The 20,475-nt window shown below is 36.9% G+C and overlaps 1 protein-coding gene across 1 annotated transcript in view; it reads left to right on the top strand.

Moving 5' to 3' along the window:
- Positions 1 to 20,475, top strand: part of HFM1 (helicase for meiosis 1) — a 112,079-nt gene that overhangs the window by 22,630 nt on the left and 68,974 nt on the right. The window contains exons 9-15 of the mRNA XM_076010902.1: positions 281 to 432; positions 979 to 1,056; positions 1,279 to 1,437; positions 3,687 to 3,887; positions 3,971 to 4,059; positions 20,124 to 20,167; positions 20,274 to 20,375. Coding sequence (XP_075867017.1) covers positions 281 to 432; positions 979 to 1,056; positions 1,279 to 1,437; positions 3,687 to 3,887; positions 3,971 to 4,059; positions 20,124 to 20,167; positions 20,274 to 20,375 — 825 coding nt within the window. The remainder of the gene's footprint in view (positions 1 to 280; positions 433 to 978; positions 1,057 to 1,278; positions 1,438 to 3,686; positions 3,888 to 3,970; positions 4,060 to 20,123; positions 20,168 to 20,273; positions 20,376 to 20,475) is intronic.

The raw sequence follows: 20,475 nt of genomic DNA, 5'->3' as shown, positions 1-20,475 counted from the left end.
ATCACAAAACGGCTTGTAATGAAAAGCAATAATCTGCTACCCTACTTTTTTCCACTCTTAGTTACACTTGCCTAAGCAATCACTTCTATTTCTATTGTAAGTTCTTTTTGGTTATTACTTTTATATATTTATATATGCCTGTATTGTTGTTAACTTTTAATTTATTAGTATGAGGCAGTACCTAGATGTATGTTTTTACCCTAATTTTATTAACCAAAGTTTATGAAAATAATTTTAAAATTTCACTAATGTTGAAAATAAATACCTTACATTATTACAGTGGCACCAATAAAAGCCCTGTGTAGTCAGCGTTTTGATGACTGGAAAGAGAAATTTGGACCATTAGGACTGAATTGTAAAGAACTCACCGGAGATACAGTAATGGATGACCTATTTGAGATTCAGCATGCTCATATTATTATGACAACTCCAGTAGGTATTCTTTATACTTTATTATTTCCTTGGTTTGTGAGAAAATATGTTTCCTCACCAAGAAGAAAAATTTTTAAAAGTATAAACTAGAAGCATTGTAATATAAACAAATATAAAAAGTAACTACTATTTAGGGTTCAAAAAGAATACCTATAAATCAATAAGTAAAAGACATATGACCAAATAGGAAAAATGGACAAAGAATAGGCAATTTTTTATTGTGGATACTATATAATTGTATTTATTGCTTATATTCTTTTTTACTCAAATATTATATGTTGTAGAGGCATGGCCTTGGTAGCACTTAAAAATAGGTACTAAAACTTTGAATATATTGTGGTTCAACTTAAAAACAATTGAGGGCCCAGTAGGACTGTTAAAATTTCTTAAATCTTTTTTGATCTTTAAATGTTTTTCAGGATACTTTTAAGACATCAGCCAAAACATTGCCCATTATTTGTAATATGTCATGTTAAAAATTTTATTTATATCTTAAATAATATTATAATTCCTTATTACATTAAACTACTTACTTTTTTTCTTTAGGAAAAATGGGATAGCATGACTAGGAAATGGAGAGACAACTCTTTGGTCCAGCTGGTTCGACTGTTTCTTATTGATGAGGTAGTGAACATGTGATTCACTTTCAGAGATAAACATAAAAAGATGATTAGAATGGATAGAAAGAAGCAAGACATTTTCAACCGAACTATATGTTTGTTTTATCCCTTCAAGTGGAAAACATTCATTTTCAAAAGGAAGGATGTTAATACTATTGCATATTTTAATTGATTAAATAGGTTTTTAGTTCAATAATTAATGATTTTTTCTTGATTTCCTGCTTAGGTACATGTTGTAAAAGATGAAAATCGTGGTCCAACTCTTGAAGTTGTAGTCAGCAGAATGAAAACTGTACAATCTGTATCTCAGACTTTAAAAAATATTAGCACTATTATTCCAATGAGATTTATAGCTGTATCTGCAACGATTCCAAATGCTGAGGATGTAAGTTAGAATTTTAGTCTATCAGGTTTTTAATGACTTGTGAAATTTTTAATCATTTTGACCTTAGGGAAAAGTGAGGGTTTTTTTTCTTCAGTCAGTCACCTAACAAATTTAATTGAAAAGTATGTTGTAGAAAGTTATGGCTAAATCATATAGGTATGACACTATTAAGTCCATAAAATTTGGTTGATCAGGTTTAATAAAACATTTCATGGAAGTCTATTGCTTGCTAGTATCTAAAATCTTAGTTTCATGCATTTCAGACACCTCATAATAACTTGACTAATATGTTAGGGTCATTGTAATCAGCTGACACAAGTTGTATAGCAAAATATAGTAGAAAATAAAAATAATTGCTTAAATGATTATTATTTACCCAATTCTATGTGCTTGGCATTGTAAGCACTAATAATAGGTACAAGAGTGAAAACATATGGGGACCCTGTCCTTGAGGAGGATCTCATTGTTAATGAGCTACATGGACATGTAAAGAAAAAATTTGTGTGCAGTATCATAATTTCTGTAATGAATATATGACTTAATTTTTCTTCAGTTTTTAAGTAAACTTTTTGGAAAAAATAGTCTCAATCTAACTTTCTCACCCCTGCTTGCTTCTCTGCCTAAAGTAATATTGCTTTTTTCCCCCCTACTACTTCTTAGAAATTGTTTTCACAAAGAGCTGCTGTATTGTCTATTTCAGTGGAAAATTTTGTCTTTATCTTTAATTTGATACAATCAATCATTTTCTTAAGATGATAGCTATTTTCATATTCAAAAATAATATAGAAAAAATTTAAAGTTTATTAAAACAAGACTAAATCCCAGTGTTTGCCCTTGTACATATATACATGGAACCATATAATGTATGCACTCTTTTTTGGCTTGCATTTTACCTATAAACATTTCCATATCATTAAATATTCTTCAATACTATTTTTGTAGTTTTATTATTTATTTATCTAATACCATAATAATGGAAAATCAAGTTATTTCCAGTTTTTGCTATTATAAATAGTATTAAAATTAATATATCTTTGAAATTCTAGAATAAAATTACTGAATCAAAGGATATATAAAACTCTAAGGATACACTGCCTTCAATAAATGTTATATTCATTTACATTTCTACTGGCAGCCATTTCCCTATATTCCAACACTAGATAGTATAATAATAAAATAATTATTATTTTAAAATATTTATCAAGTTTATTGTTTAACGTAGTGTCTTATTTTTAAATTTTTCACTTCTTTGATTTCTGCTGAAGCAAATATTTTTAATATATTTATCAACTGTTGTATGTTCTTTTTTTGCAACTTGCAACGTCATGCTTTTTGCCCTTTTTTCACATTAGTAGACTAATTTTTTTTTTACTGATTTGTAAGCAGTTATTGTATACCAATCTCCTTTAATTCTGGAAACTTTCTTCCCCTTTGTGATAATCATTACTTTTGTAAATGCTGTTTTTCCATCTTTCTTCAGGTCTTCTTCAGTTTTTCCCTAAATTAAGGTCTTTATCCTTAGCCTTCTGCTCCCCTCAAACTGTCAATTCTTGTGTGATATTATCCCTACCCCTGATAACCTTGAGAATATTTTAACATTTACTTCCTGTACAACAAGAAACACATTAATCAGTCTTCTTTCTGTCAAAGCAATGGCCAATGTTAGTGCAGGGCATGGAGCCTGATTATTTACCAGGGTATGTAAAAATAAGGATTGTGTATCACAGCTTGAGAAACTATCTAGTGACTCTAGCGTTGAATTTCACTGCCATCTCTCAACTGTTTATTTGTTGTTTGCTTAAAAATTGTCAAACCTTGCCAACCTTAGCCAACCATTACCTTGCTACTATTCAGCTAGTGTTTAAGACAACACAAAGGAAGTGTCAGCCATTTCAAGGCATAGTTTTGAAAAATAATGAAAAAGTTACAATGATAGTGAGAAATTTGATTTCTATGACATCAGTTTTTAATTTTACTGTGGACTCTTATGAAGGAAAATAAAACCATAATAATAATCAATTAGAAGTTTACCATGGTGAAGAGTGGGTATAATCTTGAAATACTGCTATTGGTAGTATTTACCAATATATCAATAGAATAGTATTAATGGAATAGTATGTAATAATGAAAAAGACTATTTGATTAAATACTTTTGTACCTTGACTTTAAAGTAGTCTATAATTGGGTTGTTTTTATCCATAGAATTTTACTGGAAAAAATTTTAATACACATATTTCTGTTTTTTAAAGATTGCAGAATGGCTTTCAGATGGTGAAAGACCTGCTGTTTGTCTCAAAATGGATGAAAGCCATAGACCAGTGAAACTTCAGAAAGTGGTCCTTGGATTTCCCTGTGGTAGTAACCAAACTGAGTTTAAGTTTGATTTAACCCTGAACTACAAAATTGCCAGTGTCATACAAATGTACTCTGATCAGAAACCAACACTTGTGGTATGGATTGTTGGTGGTTTATTTTTTAGTGTAATTTTCAGTTTTTTTAATATGATAATTAAAAATTATTAATTTATTTTCAGTTTTGTGCAACAAGGAAAGGTGTACAACAGGCTGCTTCTGTTCTTGTGAAATATGCTAAGTTTATTATGACTGTGGAACAGGAACAGAGGTATAGTTTTTCATTTTTTCATGGAAGTATTGTAGAAGCACTTTTAGGGATCATCAAGATGAGAAAAGAAAATTAGCCTCATCCCTTAACCTTGGGCAACTTATTTTACCTGTCCAACCCTCAGTTTCCTTACCTGAAAAGAAGGATAATAGCAATTTTAAGGATTGAGATAATGAATCTTAATGCAGTTATGATTGATCTTTATTTCATAGCCAGATTTCATGAAAGATAAAGATTATCCAGACTGTTATCTTCATTTTTTTTTTTTTTTTACCTACTTTCCATCTGGCATCTAGTATAATTTTTCACTAAAGCTGGTCTTGCTAATTAATCTCTCAGGAATCTCTAATGCATTTGACCATTTCCACCTCACTTAAATACTCTGGACTCTGTGCTTCCATGATCATAATCTACCAATTTTGACCCCACTTTACAGCCTACTCATTTTTAGTCCCCTTTTCACCTCTTTTACCCAACTTTCAAATGTTGATATTCAGGGGGTTCTATCTGAAGTTCATTCTAATTCCCCACTCCTAGGTGTTTGTATCTACTCATATGAGGTTTATATAATATTTATGTATGTCTATGAATCCCCAAATTTATACCTTCAGCCCAGACCTCCCTACTGAACTCCAGGCCTATAGTATATCTATTTAACTAACATCCAATTATATATCTTAATGGCCATCTCAAACTCATTATGTCCAAAGTAGAACCTTGATTTTTCTCTCAAACCACCTCCTACTCCAGTGTTCCCCATCTTAATTATATATAATCTCCCTAGTTGCTCATGGCAGAAACCTATCACTGATAATCTCCTTCATCTTCCACCCCATAGGCAATCAATTACCAAGTCCTGTTTATCCTTACTTCTATTTTTCTTTTTTTTCTTTTTCTTTTTTTTTTTTTAAAGTCTAGAAGTAGCTTGAACCTTACTTCTAAATGTAACTCAAATATATTATTTTGTCTCCATCAGCACTGTCACTTCCTTAATTCAAGTCACTTAACTGAAGTAAATAGGCTAAGGTCCCTTTATACTAATTTACATTTCATCCTCTCCCTTTTCTCTGTTCTCTGCTGCACATCAATTAGCTAATTTTGTTTCAGCTAATCATTTTCATGCAGAAAGCATATACCTTAATTCCTTTTCTCATTTCTCACTTTTACCTAGTTACTCAAAGAAAATTTCTCTCTCCTTTAACTCTTTTCTTTTTTTTTACTCTTTGCCCCTTATTTTTTCTTTCTTCATCTTTTTTCTTCATGCTTTTTTCAGGAAGAAAATTCTGGTATTAGACACATATTAGAGACCCAGATTTGAGTTATAGTACTGCCACTTTTACTAGCTGTGCACTATTGGACATATTACTTAACTTCTGTCAGCTTTAGTTTCTTTTTTTTTTTTTATTTCGGCATATTATGGGGGTACAGATTTTAAGGTTTCAATAAATGCCCATTTCCCTCCCTCCCCCCACAAGTCTGAGTCTCCATAATCACCATCCCCCAGATGGTGTGCATCTCACTCATTATATATGTATATACCCGCCCCCCTCACCCCTCCCACCTGCCCAATACCCTATTACTGTAGTACCTATGTGACCACTTAGGTGCTGTTCAGTTAATACCAATTTGCTGGTGAGTATATATGGTGCTTGTTTTTCCATTCTTGGGAAACTTCACTTAATAGTATGGGTTCCAGCTCTAACCAGGAAAATATAAGATGTGCTATATCACCGTTGTTTCTTAGAGCTGAATAGTACTCCACGGTATACATATACCACATTTTATTAATCCATTCTTGGATTGATGGGCACTTGGGCTGTTTCCACAGCCTTGCAATTATGAATTGTGCTGCTATAAACATTCGAGTGCAGGTGTCTTTTTTGTAGAGCGTCATTGGATCTTTTGGGTAGATGCCCAGCAATGGGATTGCTGGATCAAATGGTAGATTCACTTGTATCGCTTTAAGGTATCTCCATATTGCTTTCCACAGAGGTTGAACTAGTTTGCAGTCCCACCAGCAGTGTAGGAGTGTTCCTCTCTCTCTGCAACCATGCCAGCATTTATTGTTTGGAGACTTTTTGATAAAGGCCATTCTCACTGGAGTCAAGTGATATCTCATTGTGGTTTTGATTTGCATTTCCCTGATGATTAGAGATGTTGAGCATTTCTTCATATGTTTGTTGGCCATTCTTCTGTCTTTAGAAAAGTTTCTGTTCAAGTCCTTTGCCCACTTTTTAATGGGGTTATTTGATTTTTTCTTGCTGATTTTCGTGAGTTCTAAGTATATTCTAGTTATCAGTCCCTTATCGGATGCATAGGATGCAAAAATTTTCTCCTATTCTGTAGGTTGTCTGTTTACTTTCATGACTATTTCTTTGGCTGTGCAGAAGCTTTGTAGTTTGATCATGTCCCATTTGTTTATTTTTGTTGCTGCTGTGGTTGCCTTTGGGGACTTCTTCATAAACTCTTTGCCTAGGCCGATGTCTAGGAGAGTGTTTCCAACTTTTTCCTCTAGAATTCTAATAGTTTCATACCTTAGGTTTAAGTCTGTTATCCAGCGTGAGTTGATTTTTGTGAGAGGTGAAACGTGTGGGTCCTGTTTTAGCCTTCTACAGGTGGCTATCCAGTTTTCCCAGCACCATTTATTGAAAAGGGATTCTTTTCCCCAGCGTATGTTTTTGTCTGCTTTGTGAAAGATTAGATGGCTATATGAGGATGGTTTTATATCAGGATTCTCACATCTGTTCCACTGGTCCATATTCCTATTTTTGTGCCAATACCATATTGATTTAATTACTACAGCTTTGTAGTATAGTTTGATATCTGGCATATTAATGCTTCCCATTTTGTTTTTGTTGCCTAGAATTGCTTTTGATATTCGGGGTCTTCTTTGGTTCCATATGAAGCGTAAAATTATTTTTTCTATATCTGTGAAGAATGCTGATGGGATTTTAATAGGTATTGCATTGAATCTGTAGATTAGTTTGGGCAGTATAGACATTTTGATGATGTTGAGTCTGCTGATCCATGAGCATGGTATGGATTTCCATCTGTTTACATCCTCTGCTATTTCCTTCCTCAGTGTTTCATAGTTCTCCCTGTAGAGGTCTTTTACCTCCTTGGTTAAGTATATTCCTAGGTACTTTAATTTGTTTGTTGCTATTGTGAAGGGAATTGAGTCTTTGATTTGGTTCTCAATGAGATTGTTGTTGGCGTATATGAATGCCTCTGATTTCTGTGTATTGATTTTGTATCCTGAGACTTTACTAAATTCATTGATCAGTTCCAGGAGTTTCTTGGTTGAATCTTTGGGGTTTTCTAGATAAAATATCATATCATCAGCAAATAGTGAAAGTTTGATCTCTTCTGCCCCTATTTGGATACCTTTAATTCCATTTTCCTGTCTGATTGCTGTAGCCAAGACTTCCAGCACTATGTTGAATAGAAGTGGAGATAGTGGGCAGCCTTGTCTGGTTCCAGTTCTAAGTGGGAATGATTTCAATTTTTCCCCATTCAGTAAGATGTTGGCTATGGGTCTGTCATATATGGCTTGTATCATTTTTAGGTATGTCCCTTCTATGCCTATTTTCTTAAGTGTTCGTATCATGAAAGGGTGTTGAATTTTGTCAAAAGCTTTTTCTGCATCTATTGAAAGAATCATGTGGTCTTTGTTTTTGCTTCTGTTTATGTGGTGAATTGCATTTATAGATTTACGTATGTTGAACTATCCCTGCATCCCTGGGATGAAGCCCACTTGGTCGTGATGGATTATTTTTTTGATAAGCGCCTGGATTCGGTTAGCTGAGATTTTGTTGAAAATTTTTGCATCTATATTCATGAGGGATATTGGTCTGTAGTTTTCTTTTTTCCTTGCATCCTTTCCTGGTTTGGGTATCAGAGTAATGTTCGCTTCATAAAAGGTGTCAGGGAGGTTTCCGTTCTTCTCGATGTTATGGAATAGTTTCTGCAAGATAGGTACTAGTTCTTCTTTGTAAGTGTGGTAAAATTCGGGTGTGAAGCCATCTGGACCGGGACTTTTCTTTTTAGGGAGATTTTTAATTGCTGTTTCTATTTCAGCTGTTGAGATTGGTCTGTTCAGGGAGTCTATTTCTTCCTGGTTGAGCCTAGGGAGGCTGTGTGTTTCTAGAAATTTGTCCATTTCCTCCACATTTTCCAGTTTGTGTGCATAAAGATTTTTGTAGTATTCATAAATTGTATCTTGTATCTCTTTGGGATCAGTTGTGATATCTCCTTTTTTATTCCTGATGGAGCTTATTAGAGATTTCTCTTTTCTGCTTTTTGTTAGCTTAGCCAATGGTGTGTCAATTTTGTTTATTTTTTCAAAGAACCAACTTTTTGTTTTATTAATCTCCTGAATAGCTTCCCTGTTTTCAATTTCATTTAGTTCTGATTTGATCTGGTTGATTTCACTTCTTCTGCTGGGTTTGGGGCTGGTCTGTTCTTCTTTTTCCAGCTCTTTGAGTCGTTTCATTAGATTGTCTATTTGTGATCTTCTTGTGTTTTGGTTATAGGCATTTATGGAGATAAACTTTCCTCTCAGAACTGCTTTAGCTGTGTCCCAGAGGAGTTGATAACTTGTCTCTCCATTGTCGTTTTCTTCATAGAATTTTTTTATTTCCGTCTTGATTTCTTCATTTACGAAGTAATCATTTAGTAGGAGGTTGTTTAATTTCCACGTTTTTGTGTAGAAATGTGAGTTTCTGTTAGGGTTGATTTCTAGTTTTATTCCACTGTGATCTGAGAAGGTACATGGTATGATTTCTATTTTTTTAAATTTCTTGAGATTTACTTTGTGTCCTAGGATATGGTCAATCTTAGAGAATGTCCCGTGAGCTGATGAGAAGAACGTATATTCAGTGGATTTTGGGTAGAATGTCCTATAGATGTCAGTCAGACCCAATTGTTCCAGGGTTTTGTTTAAGTTCATTATTTCTTTATTAATTTTCTGTTTGGAGGATCTGTCTTGTGCCGTCAGTGGGGTGTTGAAATCTCTGGTGATTATGGAGTTGCTATTAATCCATTTGCTTAGATCCAGTAAGGTTTGCTCTATGAAACTGGGTGCACCTAAGTTGGGTGCATATATATTTAAAATTGTTATCTCTTCTTGTTGAAGTGTGCCCTTCACCATTATATAATGACCCTCTTTGTCTTTCACTACTTTTGTCGGTTTAAAAACTAAATCGTCTGAAATTAGAACTGCCACACCAGCCTTCTTTTGGCTTCCACTTGCCTGGAATACTGATTTCCACACTTTTACTTTTAGTCTATATGTATCCTTGCAGGTTAGATGTGTTTCCTGAAGACAGCATATACTTGGCCTGTATTTTCTTATCCATTCAGCCAGCCTATGTCTCTTGAGTGGAGAGTTTAAGCCATGCACATGTATTGAGTTAACTGATAGGTAAGGTAGATTACTGTTCATTCTGTTGGGTTGGATGTTGTTGCTTTGATTTCTCTCTTGAGCCATTGTATTATCTGGCCTTTAATCTTTGGGTTTTGGTTGTTTTTATATTTGTGAGTTTTTATTATGGTGCTCCGTGCGTAACACTGTTTTGAGTAGGTCTTGTAGGGCTGGTCTTGTCTTGGTGAATTCTCTGAGACTTTGCTTGTCTGAGAATGTCTTTATTTCTCCTTCATATATGAAGCTTAGTTTTGCAGGGAATAAGATTCTAGGGTGGGCAATGTTTTGTTTCAGAAGAGTGAGAATGGGGCCCCAGTCTCTCCTTGCTTGTAAAGTCTCATTAGAGAAGTCTGGTGTTATTCGTATTGGTTTTCCCTTGTAGGTTACTTGCTTCCTTCTTCTTATTGCTCTTAGAAGGGCCTCTTTAGTTGATATTTTGGTCAGTCTGATGACTGCATGACATGACGTCTTCCTGTTTGCATTGAATCTCCCAGGGGTCCTCTGGGCTTCTTGAACTTGTATATCGAGATTTTGAGCAAGGCCTGGGAAATTTTCCTCTATTATATCTTCAAAAAGCTTGTCCAGCCCTTGGGTGTTGTCTTCTTCCCCTTCTGCTAACCCTATGACCCTCACGTTAGGTTTTTTTACATAATCCCACAGCTCTTGTAGGCTTCGCTCTTTTCTCTTGTTTCTCTGCTCTATCTCTGTGACTGATTTATTGAATTGGAAGGTGTTATCTTCAATCTCTCAGATTCTTTCTTCTGTTTGATCTACCCTGTTCTTGAGACTTTCCACAGTATTTTGTAATTCCCTGAGTTGATTCTTCATCTTCAGGACTTCGGTTAAAGTTTTCTTCACTTTGTCGGTCTCTTTAGTGAACCTTTGTTCCATATCCTGGAGGCTTTTTGGGGTTTCTTTGTGTTGGTTATTGAGTTGTTGTTGCAGGTCGGTGAGTGTTCTTATGATCCACATACGAAATTCCTCTTCTGTCATATTGGTTGCCTGATTTGGGTTGGTGTCCATTTCTAGGGGGCTGGTGCTCCTCTTTGGGGGTGTGTTTTCCGTTTGATTCTTCATATTTCCTGAGTTCTTTTGCTGATTTCTTCCTATGTCGATCCGTTGTTGTTTCTTTCCTTTAGGTTTTTGTTTGAGTATTCACACACCTTGTTTAGTTTCTGAGCCGTTAGGTGGTGTCTGTGGGTGAGATTTGACCACTCCCTGTATATTGAGTCAGTGGGTGCCGTGAAAAGGCTGTGCAGGATGCCGTCCCTGTCAGTAGGTGGCGCTTTCTTGGAGGAACAGGCTATGCTGTTGATTTTGTGTCCTGTTATCAGCTCTTGTTCTGGGCGGAGCTGCGTTGGGTAAGCCTGCCCTCAGGCACCACCAATGTCATTAGCAGGGGTCAAAGTTCTGTTCTCTGCTTCCAGGGAAAGCTGTCAGGGTGGGGCTGGAATGGTCCCGCTCAGCCAGAAAGTCTGCGTGTGGGGGTGGGGCTGTCTGAGACCTGCAGTCTGGAGCGGGCCTCGCTTCTTTCCACCCTCCCCAACTCTGCAGCTACTCTTGAGTCTCTGCCAGCAGGCCAGACCATACGCCACCAGGCCTCCCCGGACTGTGATGCCGGTGGAGAGGTTCCCTGCGCAGGCACGCCACCTCGGCTGGGCGTATGGCCTCCTTTTGGGAGGAGGGTTGCCCTCTAGGACGCTGATCTGCCCCTGAAGGCACACACACCTCAGTAGGCTGTTCACGTATAACCCTTCTGTGCCCTGGATAATGCTAGACCTGGGTGCACGGGATCTGGTCTGCAGGTCCGACCTCTGGGTCCCAGAGTTCAAACTGTATCCCCACCAGGGAGAGGAGTTCTGGTCCCAATTCACCCACATGGAGTCCAAGCTGGGTCTATGTCTCTCAGCCTCTGAGTCAGCACTGTTCTCCTGGGTACACCGTGCCAGCAGCACCTGGGAGGGCAGGCGGGAAGGGAGCTCACAGTCTGAGTTCCGCTGAGTCAGCTGTAGGGTCCCAAAAAGGAAGGTCCTGTTCTCTGGAGGTGCCTCCGGCTGGTGGCTGTATTGTCTCTCTGGGCAGCCGCGGGTAGGGTCGGCGGAGGGGCAGAGGAGGCAATATGGCCCCTGCCGTGCGGCTGCGGTCTGTGCACACGGAGGTGCCGGGAGGGAGTTGGGAGCCTGGTGCCACGTTCGCTACAGGCTCACCGCTGGTTGGCGGCAGCCGTCTCTGGGCTGGTGTCCTCAGGTCTCTCCACCCACTGGGGAGCCCACCAGCAGTCCCAAATGCATGGGAGTGGAAACAGCAAATCCACCTACCCTTGCTGCTGGTCTCCGGGCTGCTCCGGTGGTCTCAGCCTCCAGTTCTCCTCCGCCGCCTCCTCCCATGGAGTCTCCCGGGATCTCAGGTACCCCTCCTTCTGGCCCTTGTCCGCTGTATGCTCGTCTTCTTGCTTCTTTTTTCTAATTTCTGCTAGAATCTGTCTTTTCTGCAGAGACACTCTGTCTGGCGGTGTTTCTCGTCTGCCATCTTGATCCTCCTCCTCCATGTAGTTTCTTAATCAAGGTTAGTTATATGGGGATCAGTATCTCACCATCTTATTGTGATAGTTGAATAAGGCAACAGTTCTAAGATCCCTAGTAGTATGCAGCACAGTGTTTGTGTTTAATAGTAACATGCCCTTTTCTCTTGCCTTTTCTTCATTCTATTGTGAATCCTTAAAAAAATTATGAGTCATACAAAAATAATGCCTCTTAATGTCAGATCTGCAACAAGGAAATGGAAAAACAGAAATTTGGGGGTTCCTAGATATATTTAAGAACCAAGCTTAACAACTTCCAAAATCTTTGAAAGTACTCGGAATTTCTTTTCAGATTGTCAGGAAACTTTCTTAACTTCCTCTTCTAAGTTCACCTAGTTTTCTTTTTTTTTAAGATAAATTTTATAGTGCATATTTGAGGTTTACAATATGATGCTACAGGGTACCTATAGGTAGTGAAATAGTTACTATAGTGAAGAGTGAAGCAAATGAACGTATCTCATATAGTTACTTTTTTAATAAAAGCAGCTAAAATCTACTTATTTAACATGAATCCTTAATCTAGTATGATTTTATTAACTGTAGTCTTCATGTTGTACATTAGATCTCTAGACTTGTTTATCCTATGTATCTGCTGCTTCGTATCCTTTGACTGACATCTCCCCATTTTATCCCCTGCCTCCACTTCACTCTGGTAACCACTGTTTTATTCTCTATCTCTATATTTGACATTTTTTTTTTTTTTTAGATTTCACATGTAAGTGAGATCATGTCATATTTTTCTTTTGTGTCTGGCTTATTTCACTTAGTATTGCAGCATAACATCCTCCACGTCCATCCATGTTGTTATAAATGGCAGGAACTCATTCTTTTTAAAGGCTAAATAATACTCCATTGTGTATATATACCGTATTTTCTTTACTCATTTACCCATCAGTGGACACTTAGGTTGTTTCCATATGAACCTGGGAGTGCAGGTATCTTTATGAGGAAATTGTTTCCTCTCCTTTTATATGCCCAGAGAAAGGATTTCTAGGTCAGTTGTATGGTAATTCTATTTTTAATATCTTTTGGAACCTCCATCCTGCTTTCCATAATGACTACACCAATCCACATTCCCACCAACAATGTGTTAGTGTTCCCTTTGCTCCCTGCCCTTGCCAACATTTGTTATCTCTTGTCTTTTGGTAATAATCATCCTAACAGGTGTGAGGTGATATCTCATAATGGTTTGAATTTGCATTTCCTGTTGTTTAGTGATGATGAGCAACTTTTCACGTACCTCTTGGCCATTTTTAAGTCTTCTTTGGAGAAATGTCTATTCAGGTCCTTAGTTCATTTTTTAATTGGGTTATTTGTTTTTCTGCTATTGAGTTGTAAAAGTTCTTTATAACTTTTGGACATTAACTCATTATCAGATATGTGGTTTGCAAATATTTTTTCCCAGTTCATAGATTGCCTTTTCATTTTGTTGATTATTTCCTTTGTTGTGCAGAAACTTTTTAGTTTGATGTAGTCCCATTTATTTATTTTTGCTTTTGTAGCCTGAGCTTTTGGTATCCAAAAAAATCATTGCCAAGGCCACAATCAAGGAGCTTTCCCCCGTGTTCTCTTCTAAGAGTTTTATGGCTCTTGGTCTTAAATTGAGGTCCTTTATCCATTTTTGAGTTGATTTTTGTACATAATATGAGTCCAATTTCATTCTTTTTTCATGTGAAGATTCAGTTTTCCTAGCACCATTTATTAAAGAAATTATCTTCCCTATTGTGTTCTCTTGGTGCCTTTGTCAAAAATTAATTGATTTTTACATGTTTAGACTTATTTCTGGGCTTTATATTCTGTTCTATTGGTCTATATTTCTGTTTCTATGTCAGTACTATACTGTTTTGGTTACTATAGCTTTGTAGTATAATTTTAAATTGGAAAGTATGGTGCCTCTAACCTTGTTTTTCTTTCTCAATACTGTGTTGTTTATTGGGGTTTATTGTGATTCCACATGAATTTTAGGATTCTTTATTCTATTTCTGTGAACAATAAATGCTGTTGGAATTTTGATAGGAATTCTGTTGAATCTGTATAGTGCTTTGGATAGTATGGACATTTTAACAATATGAGTTCTTCTAGTCCATAAACATGGGATATCTTTCCATTTATTTTTCTCTTCTTCAATTTCTTTCATCAATGTTTTAGAGGTGTCAGTGTACAAATCTTTTACCTCTTTGGTTAAATTCGTTCTAAGTATTTTTTTTTATGCTATAAATGGGATTTTTGAAAATTTCTTTTTCAGCTAGGTCAGTATTTGTGGATAGAAACACTACTGAATTTTGTAGAACTTGTTGATTTTCTATCCTACAGCCTCACTGAATTATTTATTTATAAAAGGCTTTTTATGCCATCTTTTTATAACATATAGGATCATGTCATCTTCAAATAGAGATAATTTTACATTTCCTTTCCGAATTGGATGCCTTTTATTTCTTTTCCTTGTCTATTTGCTCTTGCTATTACTTCAGTGCTATGTTGAATAGAAGTGGTGAGAGTGGGCAAAGTGGTGAGAGTGGGCATCCCTGCCATGTACTGGATCTTAGTGAAAAAGCTTTCAGTTGTTTCCCATTGATTATGTTAGCTGTGGGATTTTCATCAATGGCCTTTATTATGTTGAGGAACTTTCCTTATATTTATATTAATTATTCCTTCATTTATATATCTAAATGTTAAGAGTTTTTATCAGGAAAGGATGTTGAACTTTGTCAAATGTCTTTTCTGCATCAATTGAGATGATCATGTGGTTTTTGTCATTCACTCTGTTAATGTGATGTATCATAGTAATTGATTTGCATATATTAAACAAGCCTTGCATGCCAGGAATAAATCTCTCTTGGTTATGATATATAATGTTTTTTTGATGTGTTGTTCAATTTGATTTGCTGTTATTTTATTGAGGATTTTCGCATCAATATTCATCAAAGATATTGACCTATACTTTTCTTTCCTTGTGATGTTTTTGTCTGGCTCAGGTATCAAGGTGATGTTGGCCTTGTAAAATTTGTTTGGAAGTATTCCTTATAGCTCTATTTTTTGGAATAGTTTATGAAGTATTGGTTATAATTCTTCTTTGAATGTTTGGTAGAATTCAACTGTGAAGCCATGTGACCCTGGGCTTTTCTTTGTTGGAAACTTTTTAATTACTATAATACTTCAATCTCTTTTGGTCTGTTCTTCACTCAATCTTGCCAAGTTATATATTTTTTAGAACTTTTTGTATTTCCTTTTATCCAATTTGTTGGTATATAATTGTTCATAATAGTTCTTTATGGTCCTTTTAATTTCTGAGGAATTTGTTGTAAGGTCTCCACTTTCATTTCTGATTTTATTTATTTGAGTTTTCTCTCTTTTTTTTCCTTAGTCTAGCTAGGAGTTTGTCCATTTTGTTTATTTTTTCAAATGACCAACTCTTGGTTTTATTGATTATTTTCTGTTTTTGTTGTTGTTGTTCTCTATTTGATTTATTTCTGTTCCGATCTTTATTATTTCCTTCCTTCTGCTAACTTTGCATTTAGTTTCTTTTTCTAGCTATTTCAGGTGTAATGTTGGGCTATTTAGGATTTTCTTCTTACATGTAGGTATTATTGCTATAAAATTCCCTCTTAGAACTGCTTCTGCTGCATCCCATAGATTTTAATGTGTTCTATTTCCATCATTGTTTGTCTCAAGATATTTTAAAATTTCCCTTTTGGTTTCTTCTTTCACCCATTGGTTATTCAGGAGCATGTTGTTTCAACATATTTGTTAATTTTCCATGATTTCTCTTGTTACTGATTTCTAGTTTCATATTCTTGTGGTTGGAAATGATACTAGATATGATTTCAATTTTCTTGAATTTAGACTATTTAAAACTAGTTAAGGCTAATTTTGTGGCCTAACATATGGTCTATCTTGGGGAATGTTCTATGTGTAGTAGAGAAGAATACATATTTTTGCTGCTACTCAATGGAAAGTTCTATATCCCTATAAGGTCTATTTGGCCTAAAGTACAGTTCAAGTCTAATATTTCCTTGTTAATTTTCTGTCTGGTTAATCTAGCCACTATTGAAAGTTGGGTATTGAAGTCCCCTACTATTGTATTGCTGTCTATCTCTCCCTTCATGTCTATTAATAATGTTTTATATATTTGGCGCCCCAATGTTGGGTGCATATGTTTTTACAGTTGTTGTGTTCTCTTGATAAATTGACCCCTTTATCATTAAATAATGACCTTCATTGTCTCTCATGACCATTTTGACTTGAAGTCTATTTTATCTAAGTATAGCCACCCCTGCTCTCTTTTTGTTACTATTTGTATGGAATGTCTTTTTCCATTCTTTAACTTTCAGACTACATGTGTCCTTAAAGCTAAGATGGGTCTCTTGCAGGCAGCACATATTTGGATCTTGGTTTTGTTTTTATCCATTCAGCCACTTTCTATGTCTTTTGATTGGAGAGTTTAATCCATTTATATTCAAGGTTATTATTGATGAGTAAGGATTTAACTCCTGCCATTTTGTATACTGTTTTCTGGTTGTTTTGTAGATCTTTTGTTCCTTTCTTCTCCTCTTGTATATCTTTATGGTTTGGTGTTTGTCTGTAGTGCTAAGCTTTTATTCCTTCATCTTTCTCATTTGTGTATCTTCTATAGCCTTTTGCTTTTTAGTTACCATGAGGCTTACGTAAAACTCTTTTATTTTTTTATTTTTTTTATTTTTGAGACAGAGTCTTACTCTGTTGCCTGGGCTAGAGTGCTGTGGCGTCAGCCTAGCTCACAGCAACCTCAAACTCCTGGGCTCAAGCAATCCTTCTGCCTCAGCCTCCTGAGTAGCTAGGACTACAGCCATGTGCCACCATCCTTGGCTAATTTTTTTTTCTATATATTTTTAGTTGGCCAATTAATTTCTTTCTATTTTTAGTAGAGATGGGGTCTCACTCTTGTTCAGGCTGGTCTTGAACTCTTGACCTTGAGCGATATTCCTGCTTTGGCCTCCCAGAGTACTAGGATTACAGGCGTGAGCCACCACGCCTGGCCCATAAAACTCTTATAGTTGTAATAGACTCTTTTAAGGTGATAACAACTAACCTTCAGTTGCGTACAAATAATCTAGACTATTACCCACCTTCCAAACACAATTTATATTTTTGTTGATACAATCTACATCTTTTTATATTGAATATTCCTTAACAACTTATGTGGCTACATTTTTTACCATTTGACTTTTAACTTTCATACTAGAGATTTGATTTACATACCACCCTTACGGTAATGGTACATTCTGTTTTGACTATCAGTGTGTTTTATACTTTCATATGTTTTCATGATGCTAATTATCATCCTTTTATCTTTGGTTGAAGAACTCCTTAAAATATTTCTTGTAAGGGAGACCTAGTGGTGATGAATTTCCTCAGCTTTTGCTTGTCTGGAAAAGACTTTATTTTTCCTCATTTGTGATGAACAGCTTTGCTGGGTATAGTATTGTTGATCGACAGGTTTTTTTTCTTTTAAAACTTCGAGTGTATCATCCTATTCTCTCCTGGCCTGCAAGATTCTGCTGAGAATCTAAGAGAGATTCCCTTGTAGGTTACCTGATGCTTTTTTCTTGCTGCTTTTAAAATTCTCTCTTTGTCTTTGACTTTTGACATTTTATTATAATGTGCCTTGATGAGGATTTCTTTGGAATGAACCATTTTGGGGATTTTAATCTTCATAGATCTGGATGTTTATATGTCTCCGAAGACTTTTGAAGTTTTCAGTGGTTATTTTGTTAAGTAAGCTTTCTGTGTCTTTCTCTATCTCTTCTCCTGCTGGAACCCCCATAATGTGAATATTTGTTTGCTTACTGGTATCCCATAAGGGTTCTCAGTGGCAAGGGCTTTAGAAGTCCTTTTGTTCTTATTTTCTCCATAGTGGGGGGACTTAGTTGGGAAGTTCCCTCCAGGTGTCAGGTAACATGGTCCACAAGCAGCCATAGAATGTCCGGTGACATGGTCCACAAATAGCCACAGTGGCACTGTGTTCCAGGGCACAGGTGCTCGGAGTGGCTGTGGAGTTGGGGTCCTGGGTTCAATGTCCTGCTACTGGGTTCAATGTCCTGCATACTCTGGTATGGGCACATGTTTACTCTATAAGGCACAAGTGGATATAGCTCTCCCACAAAGCCAAGGACTATGGCTCTGAGGCACTTCTCAATAGCTTGGGCCCAGGGGACAGGGATATAGCTGTGACTCTGATCCTGAGGATCCAGGGTACAGCACTGGCATGGGTACGGGAGAGAAGGGGTGTTCCAGAGGGTTGAGTTCCAGGAAGCAGGGCACAGCTGCAATTCAGGTCCTGGATTAAGTCCAACAGGGCACAGTGGCAACTTGGATACCAGGGGAGGAATTAGTGCTTAGTGGTGACTCTGGACTCTGGGGTAGTGAGACACAGCAGTGGCCCAGGTTCTTTTAGGTTGGGTGCAGTGGTATCAGGGACCCAGGGATGGCAGGTCACAGCTAAAACTTGGGCTCTGGAAGGCAGGCAACAACACAATGATGACTCCACTCCTCATGGAGGGAGTGTACCTCAGCAGCTCAGACTCCCGAGGGCAGTCAAGATCTCAAGAAATGGGATGCTGAAGTTGTTCAGCACAGAGACACAGCATAGCCAAGGTTCTGTCTCCTTGCTGGGTAGGGTGCCACGTCATCTTGGTTGCCTAGGGCCACAGGTATCTGCTGGGACTCTGTGTCCCCCAAAGGTTGGGGTACCTGGGGTGTGACCGTCCCACTGGACTAGGGCTCTTGATCCCCAAGGGGTATAGTGCACCTTGTTGGCATGGGCACTGGGGGCACAGCTGCTCTGCTAGGCACTTCAGTTATCATGTGAGTTATTCACCAGGCTGGTTGGAGGGTAGAGGGCCCAGGGGTGGCTGCTCTATTGGCCTAGGCTCTGAGTAGTAGGGGGGGTAGGTGTGGGCCACAGCTGCAAATGGACTGGTGTAGATGGACTGCCTCTGAGATAACTTAGTCCAAGGGAGTAGGGAGCTGCAACAGCTTTACTGGGGGATTATGTACTGCTATGTGTTAGCACGGTGTGATGACAGAGTGTCAGGGATGAAGAGATGCAGTGACTATTGGCTCCTGGATTAGGATGTACCCTAACTGGTTCCGGTTTCAAGATGGTGCTGTGTAGTAGCAGCTTGGACCATGGGGAGTAGGACACAATGTAAGCTCCTTCTCTGGAATAGTGCTTCAGGGCCTGTGAAGATTGCAGGATCCTCCAGTAGCTAAGACTGCAAATGTCCATGGAGGTGATGGGGGTTTCTGAGGGTACCTGCTTACCTTCCCCCCCCCCCCCCGCCCCCTGGTTTCTAGCTGATCCTGACTGCTGATAAGATGATAGAAGAAAGGTTTTTTTCTTCTCTCCCCTATGTGGCCATCCTGACATCCTGAGTTTCTGTACTTCAGTGTTTCTATTATTCCCTTGCTATACCCTGGCACTTTCCTTTAGTCTCTCTAGTCAAAATGTAGTTAGTTGTTTATTCATTGTTTTGGTCCTTTTTGAGGTATGGGGGTGAGAGTTGAGTACCTCTTCTTGGCCTTCTTGCTTCTTCCTCACCTAGTCTTTATGTGCCATATCTCAGAGCACAATAAACAACTGTTTTTTATTTCCATCTTTTTTGCCTTACTAGTGATACAGCAGAGTTTTATTTATTTATTTATTTTTTTCTTGGCATCTTTAGGTAGAAGCAGAGTTTTAAAAATTGTTATTCCTTACAAATATTTTTTAGGTAAATTATGGGAGTAGACTTTCACATTCTGACTCATGAACATAATCACCATTTATAATGGTTTTTTTCTGTGGAAAAATGAATTTTCTAAATTCTTGATTTAAAAAGTGAGCTTTAATGTTATAGCTGATATATTAGGGACTTCTGAATATGAAAGTTGGATATTCTCTACTTCTTAAAGATAGTTTTCAGATGATGATATTATGAAAATCTTTTGATATTTCTAAGTTTTAAAATAATTAATAAACTATTTCAGAGTTTTCTGATATTACTGGGAATAACCCAAAAATTTTATGGTATTTTTAAATAGGTTACAGAAGTGTGCATATTCCATAAGAGATTCAAAACTGAGAGGTAAGTTTAGAAATAATTTTTGAATAGCATTTTTAGATACAGATAAAAGGAGTCAATTACTAATGAAATATTAATAGTAACAAACAAGTGATATATTTTATTATAGATTTCTTCATACATGGTGTTGCTTATCATCATGCTGGTATGGAGCTGTCAGATAGAAAAGTAGTTGAAGGAGCTTTTACTATTGGAGATTTACCAGTTCTTTGTAAGTGAAATATACTATAAAATATTTTGGAAAATTATGTTTAAGAAAAAATTTTAAAAGCGTAAATATCTTGACTTATTTCTGCCTTTCTTTCAAGAAT

The sequence above is a fragment of the Microcebus murinus genome, chromosome 2 (assembly GCF_040939455.1).
Source record: "Microcebus murinus isolate Inina chromosome 2, M.murinus_Inina_mat1.0, whole genome shotgun sequence".
NCBI lineage: Eukaryota > Metazoa > Chordata > Mammalia > Primates > Cheirogaleidae > Microcebus > Microcebus murinus.
The sequence above is the reverse complement of the archived record's forward strand: the minus strand, read 5'-3'. Positions and strand labels throughout refer to the sequence as shown.